The 24,466-nt window shown below is 41.3% G+C and overlaps 1 protein-coding gene across 1 annotated transcript in view; it reads left to right on the top strand.

Annotated features, from left to right (window-relative positions):
• The window catches only part of LOC104302139 (cohesin subunit SA-2), a 79,541-nt gene that overhangs the window by 38,778 nt on the left and 16,297 nt on the right, over positions 1-24,466 (top strand). Inside the window, exons 14-25 of the mRNA XM_054164528.1 lie at positions 10,683-10,790; positions 12,772-12,880; positions 13,701-13,812; positions 14,685-14,788; positions 15,230-15,322; positions 15,408-15,497; positions 16,398-16,601; positions 17,876-17,952; positions 19,040-19,127; positions 20,045-20,122; positions 22,022-22,114; positions 22,833-23,001. Of these exons, the coding sequence (XP_054020503.1) occupies positions 10,683-10,790; positions 12,772-12,880; positions 13,701-13,812; positions 14,685-14,788; positions 15,230-15,322; positions 15,408-15,497; positions 16,398-16,601; positions 17,876-17,952; positions 19,040-19,127; positions 20,045-20,122; positions 22,022-22,114; positions 22,833-23,001 (1,325 nt within the window). The remainder of the gene's footprint in view (positions 1-10,682; positions 10,791-12,771; positions 12,881-13,700; positions 13,813-14,684; positions 14,789-15,229; positions 15,323-15,407; positions 15,498-16,397; positions 16,602-17,875; positions 17,953-19,039; positions 19,128-20,044; positions 20,123-22,021; positions 22,115-22,832; positions 23,002-24,466) is intronic.

Below are 24,466 nucleotides of genomic sequence, written 5' to 3'. Positions count from 1 at the left end.
CCTCATAAATCTTCCTGTAATCAGTTACATACTGGGAAACAGTAGCTCCTGGCAGGATGTGAGTTACAGCTGCTCAAGACATGGCATTTCTTTCTGTGGGAAATACCACTGTTAAGAAAACCCTTGTGCTGAGATTCAGTATGAAAGCTACATTTTTTGTATCTTCCCTCTGAAAGGAAATTCCACTTTTTTATTTTGGCTTTCCTCAAATAGAGCATCTGCCTGTCTCAGGGGAGGTCCCCACTAAAGATGGGGTTCCCACCCCATCTTCTCTCCCAGGGCTGCCAGACTTTGGCCAGTAGCTCAGGGAGCTCTGCCACCTTCCCTGTCTCCCCACCTGATGCCAGAAACCCTGAGCTTTGCGGCTGTTGAAGAATTTGAATGTGTAGATTCTTGACTCCATGTCAGAGGACCTGGGAGCTGTTGAGCCCACAGTGGACTGACTGACAGGAATTGTGAAATGTATGATCTCGGTTTTGCTATTGTGGAAAACTACCAGATGAGTTGCTTTCTTGGGCAATTACCTGCCAGACATAGATTTGTTAGGGTAATTGAAAGGTGTAAGTGTGGGGACAACTAGACTAATGTCACAGAAGTATATGAATCCTGTTCTGATAAATCCTTGAGCAGCATGTTTATTTTAGAAATGGCTTTATTTGCAAAATATATGAAAAATACATTCTCTAGCCCTCTTCTTTCAATGCAAAATGAGAATAAAACCCCACTCCATTTAATTGTTAATATAGTCAAGATGTTAGGACTCAATAAGTGCCTCTTCTGTCTTGGCCAGTAAGTTGAATTCTACTGATACAGATGCTTACATCCATGTACAGCATGGCCTATTGTCCAATAGCCTTGCAAGATTTACTTTTCTGTTTAAGCCAGAAGTATTTGTCATTGCTAGAGGAGGATACTGACCTTAATGGACCAAATAATATGGTGTTGTAGGTATTTACATTAAATTTCAAGTACATTTGTCTGTTGAAGTGCTGCTTTGTAGCCTGTTCTCCTATCTCGCTTCACACTCCATCCATTTGAGTGGCATTTTTGTAGGCCTACTTCAACATACACATCAGAACAGCCTATGATGCTGTGAACATAATGTGCTTTTCTGAAGGGAATACCATTGTTTGGGCCTTGCTAGTAGTAGCTAGGGCTATATTGTTTGTGTTTACAATGTCCTTTTCTACATCCCTACAAAGCACAATACTATGTCTATGTGTATAACGTGTCCCTGTGCTAGGAGGAGCAGCATACCATTGTAGAAGTACAAAGATTCTGTACATGAATCATGGCTGTTCTTGTTCTGTGTCTCAAATAAGAAGTGCTATATTGGCACTGCAGCTGTTTATCACCTCTGGCTTTATTGTAAATGATCATGTTCTCATTAATGCAAGCTGTAGCTATAAAAGTTTGATCAATGTTTCTTTTTCCCTGAAGCAATTTTCCTAATTTTTCTTTAATACGACTTCCAATGTGAATAAATGCCTTCTAAAGTGTTCTGAATGATGTTTTCCCGTCACAAAATGTAGTTTTTCCTAAGTAAAATGATACATTTTAAAATTGTTTTAAACTGGGTTGTGTGGAGAACTAGGAAATACATACTTAGCTTTTTTTGTGTCTGTCGCACAGCCGTCCTCCTATCTGCCTCTCTCCCCTTCTACTTGCTCTGAGCTCTGCTGATTTGGCTTAATTGTAATAAAAGTGGGAATTGGGGACTCAATAAGCAAATTCAGTGACAGCTCTTCTTTTTGATAAGAACAGTACTGAGCAGTCTGTAACACCTGTATGAAGAGAATGTAGACAATACAGACAGCCTCATGTACAGATTTCTTAATTGCCTGCATCAGGGTGCTTTTCTAACAGGGAGAAGCTTATGCCTCAGCACCTACAATAGTGTCAGAAAGAACTCACTGCTGGCATTGCAAGAAGCAAAGGAATTTTAGGGCTATTGTGTTTCAAATTGGTGTTTCTCATAGCTCAAAGCTAACATCTGGATATTGAGCAGTAATACTGCTTCATGCATGCAGTAAAGCATTAAATGGATTTGGGGACCACAACTCCCCTTCCTTTAAAGAATAATAAATGACAGCCTTTATAAGTCATACTTCCACTTTTGTGCATTGATGCAATCAGTTCTTTTGCCACTTTTATCATGCTGTATTGGTTTCTCTGTGGATGGCTCCCTTTTATCATCTGCAAATTTGACAACTGAATTCTAGTTTCCCAACAACTTGCTCTTGTAGTGAGACACACGAGACCTTTCAGATCAAGTTTCTATTTTTAAAGCTACTGGCAAGAACCTCTATCTCATGAACTTCCTGCATTTGATTTTGAATATTGGATTATTTTTAGCAAATCAGGTAGACAAGTACTGACCTTTAGAACATGTCTGTAATCTTGGAATAAATTGTTCATTGTTTCATGACATGTGTTGGCAGGAAGCAAGACCAGGAGTAACTTTTTTCCTCCAGTTAGTCCTTGGGTGCTCTGTGACTTTACTATGTCAGTAATTCCTCTGCTAGCTTCTGTTACTGTCTTTTGGGTGAGTATAGTAGCAAGAGCTCATTGCCAGTTAACTATTTTTTCTGATACTTTATGGTTGTGCTCCGTATATGCTAGTAACAGCTTTGACCATCTCTTACACATCACTGCATTTTGGTCCTGTGGAATATATATTGACTATTCTGCATACTGCTGTCTCATGAAACTACTATGCTGGCCTTTGCATTCTCACTCTTGCTGGCTAGAGAGGCAATGAAAACTCTGATCTTCTCAGTTCACTTAGATGATAATTAAAAAACCTAATGATTCCAGTGCTGATTCAGACCCCTCTTGATAGGCATATATATATATTACTTTAAAATGTCTATTTGTATGTTCTTCTTATCTGTCTCTGTGAGCTGAGATTATTTTTTTTTGCTTTTTCCTTGTTTGTTGTGTGTTGTCTCAATTGAATGCTAAGGTCTTTGGACTAGTAGATTTCTATTTTTACCCAGCATGATGTGATCCCCAAACTGAAATGAGACTATGAGGTTTAGCATCATAGAAATTATTAATGCTCCTGAATTATGCATAATTGTTGGCATTAATGTTGCAAAGAATCTGAGAGGGAACAGAACTAGGAAGGAAATAAAGAGGGAGAAAACATGAGTGATAATGATAGACCAAGTAATCTTACTGAAAACATTGCCCTTTAGGAGGCAAATTAATTTGGTGTGCCTACTGACAGACAATTCTCATTTTTGCCTGCTCATTTTTGCCTGCTTAACTGCCTAAAAGATTAGAGAGATTTTTGGAAGAGAGCAGCAAAAGTAATTAAGTAACTGTAGTAGATGAATGAAGAAAGGTTACAAGTGGTACAGGTAGAGGCACAAATCTACAAATAGCTTTAATATGTAATTAGCAAAGGTGAAAATTACTTTGTACTGCATTAGGTAAGTGCAACCAGAAATTAAACTGAGTTTTAAATCCAAAGTTCTCAAGTTTGAAATCTGTGAAGAGCTGCCTGAGTGAGAATTGTGTGTATCTTGCAGATATTGAGGACTTCATGGAAATAGTTTAAAAACTGTTTAGTGAAGCTGATAAATACATCCATTTTCACCACGGTGCTTTGACGTTGTTCAGTAGAGTCATTTGATCTCAACAGCCAAGGATTGGAAGTTCCCAGTGTCCTGCTTAGTGCAGGAGGCCCAAGTCAAGTAGAGGTGCCTCACTGCTGTGTTTAAAAATCTTAGTCTCCCTTCCAACTAGAGTGACAAAGATGTTTTAGTTTGGAGACCAAGGGGCTGTGCTGGAGGAGAAGCTTTCAAACTGGATTTGGCAAAGCATGTCATGGCAAGTAATACAATGTGTGTTACTAGTTCTAGCGATAGATGTCACATGACAAGTAATTCAGTGTTAGCAGAGAGCTGAATTCTGTGATTGCCTAGTGTTATTTCATAGCTAAGCTATGAACTTCACAGGAGGAATTGACATTTGTTAGGCAAATGGACTGTATCTAGCAAGGTCATTCAGATAGGCCATCGTGCAGAAAATGTTAAGTTTATTGAAGGCTTAAATGCTATTATGAAAAGTGCTTCCATGTGTTTGGAAAAAATAAGATGAAGAGAGAGACATGCTTTGCATATAAATAAGGAAATTATCCACCTTTGCCCTGTTTAGTGGCATTTAAGGGGAAAAAAAAAGAAAGAAATGCTATCTTAAAGTTGATAGAAGCAGCATATGAAGTGGTGAAGCAAGTTATACTTGCATCAGTAACAGTTTAGGTACTATCAAAAGGGAATGGCATGGAGCTCCTCACAGCTCCTCTCTGATTCCTTCAGGCCCACCACACCCCTTTTCAGGTGGAGTTATGGTAGTGCTTTGTCAAGTCTATTCCAAACAAAACAAAAGTGAAAGACCAAAATGGAACAAAAGCATGTGTTTTCTTCTCTTTCTTCTCTTTGTTTTTTTCATCCTCTCAGGTTTATATTTTCTTGGAAGTTACCTTCATCAATTTTCTGCCGTCATGAATGTGGTGGCTGTCCCTGCCCATGGCAGGAGGGTTGGAATGGACCCCAAGGGTCATCTAGTTCCAAACCTGACAATTTTGTGATTCTGTAATGTGCATCTTCCTGCATTCTGTCACAGCATAATCACAGAATCACAGTGTATTGAAACATGTTAATCCTATTTTGAAGAGGGTTAGAAAGGACTCTTGACATATCCTAGTGACATCCATGCTCTCGTCACCAAAGTGTTATCTTGAAATACCTGCAATGACAGCACAGTAGAAAGAGGGAGATAGTAGAGCAGATGAGTTGATTTTTCTAGTAAGTTTTTTGTCTCAGACATGAGAATACTTTCAACATATAGTCTTTTGGTTAAGAGTGCTCAGTGCAGGAATAATGTTTTTACAATCTATTTGGATGTTTAGCTTGAATTAAGTTGATGTGCAAAAGTAACAGATTTATTTTTGTTTTTTGATTGAGGTGCTATACCTTGAATTGCTAATGTCCTCATAATGTGTGCCAGATCCTTCCCTGATAGCCATTAAAAACAAATGAATAAGGTATGAATGGTGTAAGCAATGGCACAGACCAAGAGAGATGACTCCAGCAGTCATGTGTCTTACGCGCAGCAAGATGGCACAAAAAGCAAGATATGAAGTCTTTCAGCTGGTGCCATATGCAGAACAAAACGAGTCTGTGATCTCTTCCTAGAATATCCCAATATCTTCTTTGTGACATGCTTACACTGAAGTGCAGAGAAAATGGTATGTCATGACATTGGTATGTGGAAGGCCGTGCCTTTTTATTTTTAGGCATCTAAGCACTGGCAGGCGCTTCTGGCTTAACCTTTATCTGTTGCCTGGCATTCTGAGGGCTGTTAGTTTGCAGCAGTATTATTGTTGCATTTGAAGTATTCTTTGCATGTTTGATGATTGCCTTACGTATGTAAAAAAGAAAGGCACTCATTTGCTGTGGTAGTGTTAGAGGCAGCAGCTTTAGCTAAGCACTGCTACTTCTAGAGGCAAGTAGAACCCCTAAGCACTCATTTGAGTTTGGAGTATAAACCTCATTGTATGACAGAGAATAGTGGTTGAGCAGTGTGTGAAAAGTATTAATAGTACATACAGGTATTCCCTCCCATTCAAGAAAGAAAATGAAAATTAGGTGCTCAAGTGTTGCTTCATTCATGGCTGCATCAGACTTAATCTTGTACTGTGTAGGAAATGACACTGCTTAGTATAATGTAACTAGGGCAAATTCTTAGTCTTTCTGAAGAAAAAATGGCTGAGGGTAGAGGGACTTCTGGAGGTCACCTGGTCCAGTCCCTCTGCCACCTAGAGCCAACTGACCAGAACTACACCCAGGTGGCTTTTTTTAGTATCTCCAGTGAGGAAGATGAAGACTCCAAAACCTCTTTGGGCAGCCTGTGACACTGTTCTGCCACCTTCACAGCAAAGATATGTTTTCTGATGTTCAGGAGCATTCTCACTGTCTCTGGTTCTGTCACTCCGCAAAGCTTGGCTCCATCTTCTTTGCACCCTCCCTGCAGGTACTTACACACATTAGCAAGTTCCCCTCTGAATCTTCTCCAGGCTGAACAGTCCCAGCTTTTCCTTACATGAGGATGCTCCAGTCCCTTAATAGCCTTTGCAGCTCTTTGTTGGGCTCTCTCTAGTATGCCCATGTGTCTCGTACTTGGGAGCCCAGTACTGGACACAGAACTGACCAGTGCTGAGTAGAGGAGAGGGATTACCTCCCATGTCCTGCTGACAACATTCCCCTTAATGCATCCCAACATACCATTAGCTTTCTTTGCTGTAAGAGCACATTGGTGGTTCATGTTCAATTTGGTGTCCAGCAGGGTCCTTAGGTCTTTTTCTAAGGAAAGGAAACTTCTAAGGAAAGGCAACTTCATTTTTACTGGGAAGGCAGTCTTGAATTCTAACTGAAAGAGATGGCAAGCACATTGAAGAGCATTTAGAGCTATCTGAATGGTTTAAGCAAGGAAGTTTTAAAAAATAGAGACACGTAGGTGTTGCATTCACTATTTTCATAAGTATTCTAAGAAGAGAAGAACTGAAATACAAGAATTTAAAAAAAAAAGAATATAAAATGATGTACATTTGAGTGGTATGTTAGAATAGAATAGAATAGAATTAACCAGGTCCAAAAAGAGCCTCAAGGTAATCAAGTCCAACCCGTCACCCAACGGCATCTAATCAACTAAACCATGGCACCAAGCACCCCATCCAGTCTCTCCTTAAACACCTCCAGCCTAAACCTCCCCTGGTGCAGCTTGAGACTGTGTCCTCTTGTTCTGGTGCTGGTTGCTTGGGACAAGAGACCAGACCCCACCTGGCTACAATCTCTCCTCAGGTAGTTGTAGAGAGCAATAAGGTCTCCCCTGAGCCTACTCTTCTCCAGACTACACAACCCCAGCTCCCTCAGCCTCTCCTCATAGGGCTTGTATTCCAAACCCCTCACCAGCTTTGTTGCCCTTTTCTGGACACATTCCAGCAACTCAACATCTTTCCTAAACTGAGGGGCCCAGAACTGAACACAGTACTCAAGGTGTGGCCTAACCAGTGCTGAGTACAGGGGCCCAATGACCTCCCTGCTCCTGCTGGCCACACTATTCCTGATACAGGCCAGAATGCCATTGGCCTTCTTGACCACCTGGGCACACTGCTGGCTCATGTTCAGCCTAATATCAACCAGTACCTCCAGGTCTCTCTCTGCCTGGCCACTCTCTAGCCACTCTGACCCCAGCCTGTAGCTCTGCATGGGGTTGTCGTGGCCAATGTGCAGAACCCGGCACTTGGATGTGTTAAATCTCATGCTGTTGGACTCTGCCCATCAGCCTGTCAAGGTCCCTCTGCAGAGCCTCTCTACCCTCTAACATATCAACTCCTGCCCCCAGCTTGGTGTCATCTGTAAATTTGCTGATGACTGACTCAATCCCCTCATCCAGATCATCAATGAAGATATTAAAGAGGATGGGGCCCAGAACTGATCCCTTGGGGACACCACTAGTGCCTGGCCGCCAGCTGGATGTGGCACCATTCACCACCACTCTCTGGGCTCGGCCTTCCAGCCAGTTCCTAACCCAGAGCAGAGTGCTGCTGTCCAAACCGTGAGCTGCCAGCTTGGCCAGGAGTTTGCTGTGGGGATGGTGCCAAAGGCCTTGCTGAAGTCCAGGCAGACTACATCCACAGCCTTCCCCACATCCACCAGGCAGTCACCTGATCATAGAAGGAGATCAGGTTGGTCAGGCAGGACCTGCCCTTCCTAAATCCATGCTGGCTGGGCCTGATCCCTTGGCCATTCTGCAGGTGTGCTGTTATTGCACTCAAGATGACCTGTTCCAAAGTCTTGCCTGGCACTGAGGTCAGGCTGACAGGCCTGTCATTCCCTGATTCCTCCTTCTGGCCCTTCTTGTGGATGGACATCACCTTGGCCAGCTTCCAGTCATCTGAGACCTCTCCAGTGAGCCAGGACTGCTGAAAAATGATGGAGAGCGGCTTGGCCAGCTCATCTGCCAGCTCTCTCAGCACCCTAGGATGGATCCAATCTGCTCCCATGGACTTGTGGGGATCCCAGTGGCTAAGCAGGTCTCTTAACTTCTTTTGCTGGGATTACAGGGGGACTATACTGCTCCCTGCCTCCATCTGCCAGCTCTGCAGGCCAGCTGTCCGGAAGACATTCTGTCCTGCTATTAAAAATTGAGGCAAAGAAGGTGTAAAGTACCTCTGCCTTTTCCTCATCTTTAGTTACAATACTCCCTTCTATGTCCACCAAGGAGTGGAGGTTGTCCTCATCCCTCCTTTTGCTATTAATATATTTGTAGAAGGACTTTTTGTTGTCCTTCACAGCAGAGGCCAGTCTAAGCTCTAAATGGGCCTTTGTCTCTCTAATTTTTTTCCTACATGACCTAGCAACATCCTTAAACATTTCATGGATTACCTGTCTTTCCTTCCAAAGATGATACACCCTCTTTTTCCCCCGTATTCACCCAGAAGTTCATTGCCATTGCTGTCTGTACAGGAGATTCCATTTAAGCTTTAAGAAAAAGGATTTTACTGTGGGGATGGTCCAGTGCTGCAACACATTGCCAAAGAAGTTGTGGAGTCTCTAACTTTGTTGATATTCAAAACCTGATTGGACACAACCCTCAGCAACCTGATCTAGCTGATCCTTCTCTGAGCAGGAGGTTGGTCTTGGTGATCTTGAGAGGTGCTGTCTGTCTTCAGCCATTCTGTGGGTCAGTGCTGGCCTGTTCTAGATCATGGCATGTTTGTTTCATGCTCTCCACAACTGTTTTTTTGTGGGGGTTTGTGTGGGTTTTTTGGTTGTTGTTTTGTTCATTTGTTTGTTTGTTTTAAATAATATATAGAGAGAAAGTGACAGGGGCAGGCTTCATATAAACAACTGCTCTAAAAGAACTAAATAATAGATTGATATTGAAGAGAATGAAAGAAACATTGTTAGATTGCTACTTGATTTCAGTAAATTCCCCATAGCCTTTAAATATAAAGACTTGCTATATCATGCATTTTTAGTCTGTAACTGCAATTTGTTGTCAGCCTTTATTTTAATCTAACTTGTTACACCTTTTTCTTTGTTGTTGACTAATGCAGCATGCTCTCTCTCTCACTTTCTCACTGTTTAAGCTCAATACATGCATTTTTTGCTCTATTTCCCCATTTTTGTAGGTGTCTGATGAAGAGTCACATAAATATTTTCCTTTATGATGATTTAATTGTACACACACAATGAGCACTTTCTGTATGTCCTATTAATTTGCTGTTGTAAGAGGCCACCAAAACCTACAAGTATGTAAGGCAGGTTTTCTTTTTGTTTGAGGGGAGGCATTATCTTGAGAGATTATCCTATCACCTTTTGAGGCACAAAATCAGCATTTCCATTGAAAGACTGTTCTAGTGTTGTGACCCTTGTAAGCAGTCATGGGAGGAAAAAAAAAACCAGGGATTCATGAGTAGCACAATGTAAAGGTAACATTCATGGGGTATCAGCTTCTATAAATGAGGGGCTGTCAGCTTTGAGAAATGAGTGCTGTCTCCCCCTCCCAGTGCTGTAGTGATGCTCTCACTTTGTGTTGAGCTTTTTTGTTCAGTCAGGTTGGAGGATGTTTTGGGGGTTTGTCACTTGTGAGGGTGCTAAAGGATGTGATGGGATTGGAGACAGATGTGTAGACTCAGGAAGGGCTGCTCTTCTTTTTAAGACATCACTCCTAACAAATGAAAAGCATGAATCCTCAGTTTTAGAGTAGGTATTGGACCACAACTGTAACTCTTGACTACCTGAGGATTGAGTGCGGTAATAAATAAAACCACTTTCTGCTCACCTGGCTGGAGTAAGCATAAGGATCTTATATGTTGCCCTTCTATTCTCTGAAGTAGCTTACTTCAATGACATTGCTCTGGCATTGAGAAGCAGGCATTTTGAAACTATGTTCCTTGCTTTGGGATTCACTCCTCTGGTGCCTCTGGTGGGTTATTTGACCTTGGTGCTTCAGTTTCCTTTTTGTAAAAGGTTAATATTAATACCATTTACACTTCTTGCAGTGTGTTCTAGGTTTACTAGTTGACATGTGGCATTCTGAAGATGTGTATCTGAATGACAAAAGCTGTGACTTTCTGTGTGTTTGCACAGAAAGGCCACACTCACAAGCATGCTATCAGGAATGCGTTTCGATTTCTTTTTACGTGTGACTAAGCCTCAGTGTAATAGAATATAGGTTTTAAAAGGCTGTAATAAGTAATTTAAAAAATAATTTGTACTACATAATTGGAGACTAATTCTTGTTTATTATGTTCTGTGGTGAACATCAAAGCACAAAGTAGAGGCATGGTTTTTCTAATTTGCTATTATTACTCTGTTTACCATGACCGTTAATCAGCCTTAATTATACTTTAAGTTGCTGTTCGTGTCTGCGCAGTGGGCCTGACTTGCCACGGCTTGCACAGACCTCTGTTTCTCTGCACAGTGCATGACAGAATGCTGTCATTTGTGTTTGGCAGCGTTTTTAGATACGCCCTACGAAAATTCAGCCGTGTAAACAAGTTGCACAGCTATGGAGAATCAGGTCTAGTAGAAGTTTGACATAGCATTCAGGGTAGTCTTTGCAGATAAACCTGAACTGTAACTTCCGTTGTTATTTTTGCCTAGGAACTGTGAGAATGCGCTGTCAGCTGAAGACTGTGAAACGCTATACCAGATTGTTTATGCCACACACCGTCCACTTGCAGCAGCAGCTGGGGAATTCCTTTATAAAAGGTATCTCTGCTTGCCTGCCTGCATGCCTACTTTTTGCATATTCTCCTGCGTTTCAGAATGAAGGTAGATTTATTTAAGAAGGTGCATTAAGCATTCACTTTTCTGCTGGAAGTGTGTACCATGAGGGGAGTAGATGTGCTTCGCTCTGCTGAATCAGAAGAGAAATTCTCTTTAGGGGTAATGATTTGTTCCCCTGCCCAGCCCTGGCACAATAGGTGTGAGAAAAGTTGCAAGACTAACACAGAGAACATGAAACAGCTGACTAATCCACAGACGCCATGTTATGTCGAAAGCGTACCTTCTTTCTTCTTTCTTCTTTTTCCTGTTGCTTTGCTTCTTACAAACTAATTCATCACCTGGCATCTGCTGGATTTCCATAGCTTTGGTGATTAATCACAAAAATGGCCTCCACTTCTCCCTTTGGAAGTTGCCTTATACATTGCAAAGGCTTTGAATAATGAGAGATGCAGCAGATTAAAAAGTCCTCCCAATTTTCTGTCAGGTTAATGAAGTACAGGGTTTATCTTCCCCAGGAGTAACTCTTATAAATGGGCTCCTTATAACAATGGTTGCATGAAGTGAATGGAGTTGGCGTGCTAGAAAGAGAAGCAATAAATATTCTGTCTCTACAGCTGAGAGAAATAATTTTGCCTTACAAAGAGGAATGAAAATGAAAATAAAAATATTTTGGCAAGACTTTTGTGGGGAAAACTTAGAAGTAATAATGGTTTGTGTTTCCACGCATGCAGTCTCCTCCTAGTTGTCTCTTCCTGTTTAGCTGAATCGCTGACATTCTGGGGTTTGTGGAGCCAAGTCTAACAGAAGAACAAATGAAGATGAATTTCTGTTTTGATGAGTTTCTATCACATCTGCAAGTCATATTTAGTCTTTTGTATCAGTCCTAATAGTCTGTCATAAATCAGGTGTTTTTCCTCTCAGAACATTGCTGCTTTTTGCCATCAAAGGGATTTCCCTGTGACAGCTCTACGTTTTCTACCAAGCTTTCCAGTGCAGTGTGGACCCTTTGCCCCTGTAAACCTTAGTGTTGTGCTTGTTTGCCCAGTTCTTCCTTCCAGGCTTCTCCTGCTGCAGAAACATGTGTTACAGTGTGATAGAGATGTTAGCAACACTATCCTTTACCTGGTCATACTGCTAAAAGGTTTAGTATAAAAATTTATGCTCCCCAGCACACAAGTCCTCCCCACATCTTGGATTGCAAGAAATCTCAGTGCCTCTATTTTAAACTCAGATTACTTAGATGGCATAGATTAGAATGGAAGCACTTCCTGAAAGTATAAACTTTTACAGACACTGAGTGATCCTGCTCTTAAATCCAAGTCATCTGGGCCTTGCATTAATCTATGGGGATGGCCTTCCTGTATTTATTTTGGCATTAGCACTCTTTGTGAGCAGTACAGTCACACTCATTTTGGATAAAGAGGGAAATGGAAATCGGAGTTTCATGTCATGCTTCAGAGGGAAGAGGAAGAACAGTTTTTAGACTGTATTTGTGAAGTTGAATAAATTGTATGTTATAAATAGAAAATACTGTGCCTTCTTTAGAAGCTTGGGTTCCAAGATGTACCATAATGTGAGTAATGGCTGAGTAGTAATATCTCTTCTTTGTTGTTAAGGCTTAAATTCAGCCTAGAGCACACACCTTTTCAAGCACGAGCAAATACCTACCTCATTATATGTTCAACACAGTGGAATCTGCATCTGTTATTCAGAAAGCTGGCAGGGTACCTGTGAAACTGTCAGAAATAGTCTCTGCATTCACAGGGATAGAAGATCTCTCATAATGGAAAACAATTTAATCTCTTTTTCTTTCATCTGATAAAAAAGTCTAATGTGATTTGGAGTAAATAAGACATTTAGAAGAAATACAATCCTTGGGATCTTGACAGAATTAGTGTTGCACTGGGAAATGAATATAAGGAGAATGTGGCAGAACTGGACTGACTTCCTTTTATGTTGGCAGGCTGCTTAGTCATGAGGGAGATGAAGAAGCTCAGCCCAAAGGCGGAGGAATGTTTGGGGCGAGTACTGACCAGTTGAAAAGATTAATATGTTTTTTCCTGGAAAGTGAGGTGAGGAGAACAGCCCTTGCAGTAAGCCCTTAAAATTCAGTCCTGCATGTTAAATCAAGTATTGGCTTTATTTGGAAAACTCTTTCTGGTGATGAGCTCTAAAATGTTTGGTATTTGGAATGGTTTCGCTCTCTAGGATGCATTTTAAATGAAGATATTCTTGTTCTGTTGCATTAAAAGCAATTTCCAACTATGCTGATGAGAGAATCTGAAACCAGCCTGAAAAATAAATGCCACTGAGTAAAGGTTTTTTGGCACATGTCTGTGACTCTGCAGGCAGACATGAGTTGCTGTACCATGGCTTTGTGCAGTTGTACTGAGAGCTTCAGCAGCTTAAGTGTGGAGCCTTGTACTTCAGTATTTGGCTTCTGCAGTGGTGCAGACCTACATCTGGTCAAGGTGTCTCAGGCAGAGCAGTTTGAATCTCTGCAAGAAATTTCACAGGTGTTGCTTGAAATGTTGACTCATTTCTAGTCCCAAGGTGGGATTTTCACATATTATGATCAACAATATCAAATCAATACAGAAGCTAGATAAATGATATTTCTTAAATAACAAAGGAAAGATCCTAAAAGGAGAAAAGAAAAGCTTTTTCCTGCATTTTCTGCCTTTCCCCCCACACTTTCCTGCTTTGTATCAGAATGAAGACATGGTTTATAAATGTTGATTAGCCTCAAACTAAATGTGATGGAATACTGTGTGTGATTGTGTGTGTGAATAGCACACAAACATTTAATTGTGATAAGAGAGAGGGACTTGAGAAGCTGTGTTACTTTTAATGAGGTGTTTACTTCTATACGCTTGTGTTTTTAATCCCTAGCTGCACAAACATGTTGCATACCTTGTAGACAGCTTGTGGGACTGGGCAGGCAAATTCCTGAAGGACTGGGAGTGCATGACCACTCTTCTATTAAAAAATTCTGAAGAAGAAGGTGGGTAAACAAAGAGCTTAGTTTTGTCTGAAGGAATCTCTTGATACTGCTTTTGAACTTTGCCTTCAGCTAGTTTAGGAGCATTCGGTATTGCAGTACCCTTTGATCTCAAGTGGTGGTCTCCAAGGGCTTCAAAGCAGATGCAACTCAATGCAGTGCCAATGTGATATTTATATCAACATATTTGTTTTATTCAGTATTCTTTATTTATGTAATAGTAGTTCAGAAAGTTAGCAAGAATACTTGCATAATTAAGCCTTAATGCTTACGTAGCATTCATTTTGTTTGTCCAAAACTTAAGGATCTGGAAGTATTGGTTGAAATGTAGTATTGTTGGGCTGTTGTTCATGCCTGAAAAGAAAATGAGCAATGTGTTGAGTTAATTGACATCTAATACTCCAGGGGGTTAGTTTTTTATAGAATGACTTTAAAGTGAACTTAAATAAACTTCAAGGTCCCTTCCAGCCCAAACTATTCTATGATTCTGTGAATGGTTGTTGCAGTGTACCTGGAGATGGTCGTGTTATTGAAATCAAAGTTTGTGGACCCCATGAGTTAAAGCATTTTGGTACTCAAAGAAGCAGGCTTGTCCTAAATGAGACAGTAGTCAGTAGGAGTAGGCCTTTTCAAAACTGCCTGGTTTTTTTTGGAACCTAACTGCTCTAGGAAGTTCTTTTGTTTAGTAAATACAGAAAAAAAGATGTCTTCAGATCAAATCAAATACTCTGACATGTTCATTTAGCAACACTGTATCTTTCTTCCTATAGTGTCCTTCCATAGCTGCTCAGATAAACGAGTAGCCTTTGTTTAAGTTACTGCATCTTCATTGTTCTGAAATGAAATTTGCTGAAAGAGGACCAATTTCTTTACAGCACTGAGCGATGCCCAGGAAAGTGTTCTCATTGAAATTATGCTTGCAACGGTTAAAGAAGCAGCTGAAGGTCATCCTCCGGTGGGCAGAGGTGCAGCCAAAAAAGTCAGTGCATTTTAGTCTTACTTACTGTTCTGTAATCACATCCTCTTTGCCTGATGTGCTTGAACAGACAGCGTGTGCCTGGTGGTCTGTGTATCGCAGGGAAGAAAGTGGCGTATTTTTATGAGATGACACGGTGTCTTTTGACCTCTAGATCTTATTAGTAGTGGACACGGGAGGAAGTGAGCATTAGAGAACAGCCAGTTGAAGCATGTTACTGACAAATGGTGAGCATTTTATCCACGAGATGTAGCTGTTCAGTGATTTGCATCTAATTTAAGGTTAACAACAACAACAAAAAAAGGCATCTGGTTGTCTCCATGGAAAGTATCTTTATATTAGCTTGATATGCTTTAGACGAAGGGATGTGAGTCAACCTTAGGTTACATCTGAAATTCCAAATCTAAGAGATTTTATAATTGAAACAAAATGCTTTATCTGCAGATTCTGTCAGTAAAAGAGAAGAAAATACAACTGGAAGATTGTACCAAAATTACTGAACACTATATTATGGTGCTTCCTCAGCTCTTGGCAAAGGTAACCAACAGCTGCTCTGTGAATGCATGTTAAATATTTCATTAAAATTCCTGCAGTGTACTCATATCCTGTTTTTTCTCTGCAGTATTCAACAGATGCACAGAAAGTGGCAAATCTTCTGCAGATTCCTCAGTATTACAATTTAGATATTTACACTACAGGACATCTAGAGAAGGTGAATAGGAATTGGGGTAGTTGGTTCGTGTGGAATGTACTGAATTTATGTGACAATGTACAGAGTTTAGTAGGACTTGGAACAGGTAGGAAACTGTTGAAATGTAAATAAATATTCTCATACCTTTAGGAAAGTGCTTTAGTTTTTGATTTGGGGCTGCCAAAACAAAGCATGGGTAATGATTTGTGATTTCATGTGGTAGGACCAGCCCTGGGTTTTTCACTGTTGGGTGGAGAGGTGGTGGGTTATGGCATGGGTCTAAGCTTCCAGGAGTTTACTACTGAATAGGTTTAATTCTGCTTGAAGACCGACTCTGTTGCTGGGCAATGAAAGTAGCTGGAAGGTAAGAATGGTGATAGTATTATCTGCTGAAGGGAGAGGGATGGTCAAAAACAGATGAAATCCTTGGAACAGCTTAATGTATTCTTAAGCAGGGACGTTTACAGGGAGGTAATGTTAAGGCAAACACTCTTAGGATATTTTCAGCACAAAATGTTAATTGGAAGAGAGAGAGCAGAATGGCAGAAATTATCTCCTTTCACTAAGAGTAAATAACCCACTTGCTGACATCTGAAACATTCTCCATCCTGTGCTGCTGAAGGAGACAACTTCCCTTGTTTGGAGACATACCTGTCCTTTGGAGAGGCATTTTTCATTCCCTACTTTTGTCTTTATTTTTACGTAATGCTGAATGTGTATTGCTAAAGTAGAACTTAAGGCAGTTGCTTCATTCTTTAGGAGGATCCAGAGGCAATGATAATGAAAAAGAGATCTGAGCTCAGAAAACAACTGTTATCCTCTAATCCTGCCCCTCTGCTTCTGTAGGCTGGCATTTACTTCATGGTGATGTGTATCAATGTTTATACTATTTACCTATAATATCCCTTTTATCACTTGCAGCATTTGGATGATTTGCTGAGAGAGGTGAAAGACATTGTGACAAAACACTCTGACATGTCTGTCCTTGAGGCTTCCTCCAAGACTTATCGTGTCCTCTGCAGTGAAGAAATTGCCATCTATAGCCAGGCAGATCACGCTCGAACTCAGCTGGTAGATGAGTTGATGGAACAGCTTAGCCAGCTACTAGATGGCTTCTGGCAAAAGGTGAGTGTTGACTCATTGTGGAAATAAACAGACTGTTTCCTTATGAAAAAGAACTAAAAAAATTTAGGGAGGGTGTAGAACTACTCTTTGCTTACTATTTCTTATTGAGGACCAGGTCAGCTTGTAAGTGCTGGGATCTGTAGGTGATGAGACTGTTCCCCAAAAGGTGTATAGTTCATACTTCTGCATATTTGGCTGTACACAATGTAGCCATTGTGCTGCCACTTTGGCTGTAGAGATAGTACTAGGGGACAAGAACAGTTTGTAAGCAGATTGTATAGCTTTGTGGTCTTTGAAATTACTTTCCCCTTGAAGGAGGACTTCAGTCTCCCTCAAAGCTTTGAGGGCTTTGAAATTATGACTTTCCCCTTGAAGAAGGACTGCAGAGTCTCCCTCAAAGTTTTTCATTAGTTCTAAAAAGCAGAAACAGCTGGTGTTGATATGAATAGCTTGTTGGCTGAACTGAACAACAGAAGCCCACAGCTGATCTGACCAACTCTGCTGTCATGAACAGGTGTCATGCCATAGTATGAGAGTTAACACTGGCAGGTTTTTATTGGACACTGTGATATTGTAAAATGTGTCAAGCCAAAAAATCCCCTAACCTCAGATTGGATTTATTTTGGTGATCTTAAATAGGTATCTATGTCAATGTGGGAGAATGTGTACTTATGAGAAACAAGATAAGTGCTAGAGCAGGGGTTCTTCAACTCCTTCGTATGGTGATCCATATCTAAATAAAGAGTTTTTCTCCTGGAACCCCTCCCTTCTAATTCCTGGTTGTATATACTGTCTCCCATAATCACATAGTATACTTGTGGAAACTACAGCAATTGCATCTATGGGAAAGTATTTAATGTATTTTTAGCTATCTTTGAATGTGATCTGGCAGCTGGAAGCAAGAAGAGTCAGCAGCATGTGAACAGTTAGTTTTCCAGAGATCCTTAACAACTGTGTGAGGGACTAGGAGCAGCCTGAATGACACTTCTGTGTCAGCCTAATTGCTAGTTTTTACTCTATTAGCAATACTGTAGTCCAGGGAGGCTGCTGTGGGTTTATTAACAGCAGGGACATTCTTTATATACTAAATTTCTGTGCAGGCAGTGTGATGCTTTCTTTTTACTGCAAAAGAGGACGGGAGTAGCATGGGTAAAGGTGAAGGGACTGGGGAGGGCTGCAGGATGGTAGCTCAAGCTCGTGGGTTGGCTGAGAAAAGAGCATGTTGTTGCCACGCTGGCTAATTCCTTTCTCTTTCACAAACTTTTATAATTTAGGAAGAAGGATTTTGTATGGATGCAGGAGAAATTTCTCGGATACACTCTGCTTTGAGAAGAGTAGCAGCTTTTCATAAGTGAGATATTTATTTACAGTTTACCATAAACTTAAATGTTGCCCTAACGAAGTGCAAAGTGAGAATTGCTCTTCTTTGTTGGATTTAATAACAGTTTTCACAAGGGAGTGAAAATGATCCCTGTGAGATGTGCTGCATATTTATTTTTTTCTTAACAGAACTGTACACTTGGATACAGAATTCTTTTTGGACTTGTTACTGAGGTTGCAGCATCAGCCCTAATGTGGTTGAGAAGTGTGTGCTACAGAGTTGGAATGTCAGAGTGGACACAGAGATCCTCTCTGTGGTGCATCTCTCTAAGCTGGATGCTTTTGCACTACCTTACTGTCAGTGCTCCAGATATCATTCACCAAGTAAATGATCATGCAGGACATTAGAGAGTGGGGTAATTGGTCCTTCTTCTCATATAATCACAGAATGGTAGGGGTTGGAAGGGACCGCTGGAGATCATCTAGTCCAACACTCCTGACAGACCAGTTTCACCTACAGCAGGTTCCATGGGATGGTGTCCAGGCAGGCTTTGAATGACTCCAGAGATGGAGATTCCACCACCTCTCTGGGCAGCAAGTGTTCCACCACCTTCAAAGTAAGGAGGTTCCTCCTTGTGTTTAGATGGAACTTCCAATGTTCAGATTTATGTCCATTACCTCTTGTCTCTGGGCACCACTGAAAAATAGGCCTTTTGCCTATTTTGTGTGCTAGGACTGCTCTGGTTTTGCAAAGAGAAGTCTAACATTGAATTGCAAATAGGAGTGTTGAAACAGTCTTTTAAAGTGGAGCGGGGAAACTGTGCTTTGGACCTTTTTGGGCAGTTAGTGTGGATAGAATGTAGAATAAATTACAGGGCTCAACCTTCTTTTTCCTCTCCTCATGACACTGCAGTTTTGTGGTAGGAAGGCAGACTCTAAAACTATGTAGCATTAGATCATGAAAACCATAATTTCATTCCCTGCCTTGTAAGTAATAATTAGTTGTTCCATGTTACTGCTGTACCTCAGATGATGGCAAAATAGGATACATTTATACTATTTGATCAGGTGAGATGTAACTCCTTACTTTGTCATTATTGTTTCTTTTTCACTTGCAGTGCCCATGATCTTACCAAGTGGAACTTGTATGAAAAGACTTTAAGGTTGCTGGTGTTTGAAACAGAGCACGGCAGTTTACCTGCTCTAGTGAGTTACTAATATTAACATTGAAAGAGGCTTTTCTTGTTGAGAACAGGCAAATTAGGAAATAATAAATAATCTTACATATCCATGTCCTGTGAGGCAGGATAGTGTCTCCATTTCTCAGCCTAGGAAACAGGGGCTATCTTTGCTAAAATGTTATTTGAGTCCATAAATACATGCCATAGATTTGTTTGCTTTGGACATTGTTCGAAACTCTGATAATCATCTGAGATCTAGACTGGTCCTTTGCAACGCTCAGTACTTGCCATTGATTGCACAGCTTCGCTCTTGGTACGTACAAAATTGTGACCGTGAGGAGCCCATTATAGATTGCATGTAACCAGAAATTGGGATACTTTGGACCTTTTGATTTCTGACTGACTTTTGGTGAAGATGGTTTGTAGTTACCAGTTCTCTCAACTGCAGCCTGGTGGTTTTCTGCTCGTCTCATCTCAAACATTGGCTGTGCCAAAAAAGAGATATCCTGGGATTACAAGACAGCCTGCAGCTAGTGGGTAGAGGTGGACTCCTTTAGAGCACCAGAGCACCAAGTTTGGCTTCTGCTCTAAGTTGCCCTCTGGAGGAGTTTGTCTTTCACCAAAGACTGCAGAGAAATCCTGAGAAGCTAAGCTGAAGTTTGCCTCTGTGAATGCTCTTTTTAGTACGTGGTTACTTCCCACTGAACTCACCAAGACATCAGAGTTCTGCGGAAGCAACACCATAGTAACGAAGTTTCACAGGAGGCAACATTTGCCTGTATGAAACCTATGAAGTCGATTTTGAGGGTCCAAATGCTTTACAGGGCAGAAATGGTCGTGCAGGCAGCATGCAGAATGCCAGGCACAGATGCTTTGTTTAGTCCTAAGCTTTTTGCTGTTGGGCCTTCCGTGTAAATAAGGGACATGTGTTTATATTTGCAGATGATCCTGCCAGCTCTCCAGTGCACGTACTTCTCTCTTCTGTGGCAGCTAGCTGCAGTTTCAGAAAATTCTCCCAAGGTTGGTCGCTAAGTAATTTTGAAACCCAGAGCTCTGCTTCTAAAAGTTTAGCCAGAAAAACCCCAAGCTTTCTAAGAAAATAATTTGTGTTATTTCTTGAGGAAACCGAATTGAGTTGAGGCATTTTCTGTCTGTCTTGCACTCTTCCTTTTAAAAGTTTAAATGCTTTTTCAGTCTGCTGTGGAATAAGTCAACAGTTCACATCTATTTTTACTGCAAAACATGTATATTGAATTCCTGGGGCTTTATGAAGATTCCTGGGGCTTGTTGCACTGCCAGTCTGTTGTCTTCTTGTTTTAAGCAACAAAGAGTATTCAGTGAAAGCTCTAGAAGTGCTGTTACTTCCCCTCCCCCTGCCCCCCTTCTTTTTTTCTTCTTCTTGTTTTACTTATGTATTTCTGGCAGAAAGTTTGAGTAAAGTGGTAACTTTTTCATCAGCTGACCGTTTACTTTCTTGATTGGTTTTATAAAGTGACAGGCTCTGGCAGGTTTTTCAGAAGACAGTCTAGATGAAGACACCAGAGAGGAAAACTCTTTAATGCTTTGGTTCACGTGTGAGTGTGCACCTCTGCAGCTCCCCTTTACAGTGATTTCTGACTACTCTAGGTGCTGCTGCTTATGTCATTCTGTCCCCTTCTTCTGCTGTTCCTGTGTGTACAGAGCAGGACACTGACATTGGACATTTGTTTTGTGTGAGAAATGATAGCTGGGAGGTTACCCATTTGATGACTGATTCACTATCTATTCCTGTCCCATTCCATTCCTGAGTGGATGTCCGTATCTCTCACTGCTCTAATATGTTCTGCCTTTCAGTCCAGACATGGTTAGCTTGACAAGTAACGGGGAAGCACAGTTTTTAGTTTGGCATTTCGTATGGTAGCAGATTTTGATTGGAAGCACACATGTTATGGCCCTTTCTGCAGGGCCAAATCTGGATGTTGGCAGAGAGAGAAGTTCCAAGAGTGAAAACAAGAGCGTTCCTGGACAGCACCTCTAGGGCTGTTTCTTCCCCAACTGCTCTCTTCTCCTAGTAGTGTTAAGGCAATATTTTGCCTCCCCTTCTGCTCCTTCTCAGCATGCGTAGGGATGGATCTCTTTCTTACAAAGATATGGTTGCATAGTGTGAAATCCAGCCATCCTGGAGGGACATTCCTTGCCTATTGACTGCTCAGCTCTCCCTGCAGTGCAACAGCTGAGACCCAGTAAAGGATGGGGGAGTCTGTTACGTGGCTGTGCGCAAAGCAAAAAGTCTCTTTTGTTGGATTCATCTTAATGACTAGAGATATCTTGACTTCTGAGTGCCAAAGTTAGCAGTGTAGTTAAGCTGTATTTGCTGTGTATTCAGTAGAGAGAAGAGCAGCTCCAGGTGGAAATTCACATTGAAAACTGGGTGGGCTGGACCAGAATTTTTGACTACTTCTATCTCTGAAGTGGAAATCATTGTCACAGCTTTATAAGGATGAGCTGAAGTGAATAAAGGAATACATGCTATTGCAGCTGCCCATCCTACAGATGGAGAAACAGAGTTTTGTGACTTGCTGAATACCACTCACCTCAGCAAGTGTGACAGATGCACATGTGCTGGTAGTGTTTGTCGCATTTCTGTGCCAGAGTGTGGAGAGGAAGTATTTATGTATGTATTTATGGATGTATTTCTGGATTGGTCTTTCTGTCCCAGATATTGTGCCTGCAGGCAAGATGTGGTTTTAAAGTTCTTCATAGGCAGTAAGTTTTTGCCACTGTGAGATGACTTTATGAAAGAAGCCCACATCACCTGTGCTGTCTTAAAGGAATAACATGCGTGAAAGAAAGATGCAACTGTTGTTTGTTCTATAATTCTCAATTGAATCATAGCCCCTAACATATTTGTCCTGTCACTTTTCCTAAATGTGTCTTTAGGAGACTCTTTTTGTACTAAGAAGAGAGCTGAGATATTTCAGTCAGATTTGCATATGCTTCCTCCACCATAAGAATAAAGATGTAAGAGAAAAGGTTTGTGTTTTTCTGTCACTTAACTGGCCTTCATGCTCAGTCTTCCTTTTAAATGCCTGCTTTTTCATACTAGCATTTTCTCTGCCAATGTTTGCTGCTTTTTTTTTGTGTCTCTTAGCAGAGAAATAACTTTAAAAAAAAAATCTTGAAAAAGGCAATCTTCAACTGTGTATTTTAATAGAAAACTGAGGTCATGTTAAAAGGCTACAAAAGTTAGTGGTTAAAACAAGCATAGATTTGTGTCTCCATGGGTCTCTCTGCAGAAGCAAGGCCTGAATCTGAGTGACTCAATTTGCCAGTCAGTAATAATTGTGTTTTCTCATTAGAGTGACAATGTACTGGCTGCTCTCATTTATTAATGCCTTGCTATAAATGTTACTTAACAAATCAAAAATATTGATACTTTTTCCTGTGATTCATGTGTTAAAAGAGAGATATGTTAGCATCATAGATCCCTTCTTCCTCCCCATGGAAGTTTGAAAGCTTTAGGTTGTGTTCATGCATGACACATTTATATCCTAAAGTACAAGTTCTGGGAGGGCTTAGCTGTGGCATTTTACCACATGCTGGGGCAAAAAAAAGAGAAAGCTTTAGCTTGCAAGGAAGAAGTGTGATAGAAACCATATTGTGACCTGTGGTATTTGATGGAGATAAAAAGTGAACCTGTCATGAAAAGTAACATTGTCTCAAAGTCCTTCTTTGATTTTGCTTGATACAGGCCTTCATGATACTCTGTGACTGGATGCTGATTGTGAGTCATCAGGATTCGGATAACAGTGAAGAAGCAGTTGGACTTCTGGGTTATATTCCTAGCACATCACTTCAGGAGAAACTACTTTTGTTTATTCAGGAGCATGTTTTCATGGAGGAAGAGGAGGAAGGCAAAGGTTAGACATCTTCAGCAAAGGGGAGACAATCTACCACTTCTGCTGTTGTTTATTGTCTACACTGAATGTATCAGGAAAATTAGTTGGTCTTTTTTGAGGGGTGGTGTGGTGGGGAGGAAGGGAGGTTTTGGGGCATTTTTAGTTTGTTTTGATTTGGCTCCTTTTCAGAGTTATTCACAGCACTGTGCCCACTATAGATCAGCTATAGGAAATAGTTGCCAATGGTAGGATGAAAAAGGCTGATGAAATGCAGGGATGGGAAAGAACGTGAAAGTATTTGGTAGGTTGATTTTGGTGGTAGAGGTGATAGTGTCCTTGCGGTGTTAGCATGTGGCTCTCAATGCATGGGCACTTCTAAGCCAGCAGAGCAAAGCAGTAGCTGATTTTGATTTCAGGGGTGCGGGGCAGGTTTAGTAGGAAATAGTAGGTGTTGCTCTGTTCCCTTTTTAAAGCTGTTACTGTGAGGGCTGGTTTCTTTTGTTAGTATTTTGAAAAATAGATTGCTAGTTCATTGTGGTTTTGAGACTGAGTTCAGGTGTCATGCTGTGACCGTTTGAGGCTGTGCCTTTAAGGAAGGGACACTCTGGCTAAATGTTTGTAAATATATGTGCTGGGTGGAGGCAGCCCCCTCTCCCCACCACGGGCAGCAATAAACACTCAGACAAACGGATTGCAAAAGTGATGAAAGTTTAAATAGAAAGCAGTGAATGTTACAGAGAACCCAAAGCGCAGTGACAAAGATCCCAAAGCAAACCCAGAGCCATCCCATTCCCACCTGAGGGTACACCCGAGACCCTCAGGGCTCCTTCTTCCCCCTCCCTCTGCTGGGCTAGTCTCAGCTGGCCAGGCCTGAGACTGCCCATCCCCCCGTGGCCTTGGGCCTAGCCAGGCCCAAGGCCAGCAGACATCTCCCCCAGTTACCAGCTGGCGGAGGAGGAAGAAAAGAGAAAGTGCCAGACCCCGCACTGGATCTTATAGTGGTGCAAAGAATCATGGTAGGAAATACACACAATTTCCTGTGTCCATCCCTCTGGGCTGGACTTCTGGACACAGGAAGTGAACACATCAGGGGGCACCCAGCTCAAACTACAACAATATATTGCATTCTAAACAAATTTCATTGGTTAATATGTGGGAGTAAGACCTTAAGATTCGGTGCGGCTGGAGCTTTCGTTCAGTTTCGCTTCCTTTCGCTCCACCAGTTGAGGTTGGCTGTGGCTATTTTCTTCTTAGTTGGGGAGGGGAAGCTGGGCCTTTCCTTTCCGTAGTTCAAGCAGTGGGTCTGGACCATCTCAGACATCCCTTTAAGGAAGGGACACTCTGGCTAAATGTTTGTAAATATAGCATTTTCCCTTTCGCTCCACCGGTTGAGTTTGGCTATTTTCTTCTTAGTAGGGGAGGGGAAGCTGGGCCTTTCCTTTCAACCCACCACACATGCTTTTAAAAAACAAATGTTATTCTACAT

This window comes from Dryobates pubescens, chromosome 10 (genome assembly GCF_014839835.1).
Source record: "Dryobates pubescens isolate bDryPub1 chromosome 10, bDryPub1.pri, whole genome shotgun sequence".
NCBI classification, from domain to species: domain Eukaryota; kingdom Metazoa; phylum Chordata; class Aves; order Piciformes; family Picidae; genus Dryobates; species Dryobates pubescens.
This window is presented reverse-complemented; position numbering and strand designations above follow the sequence as displayed.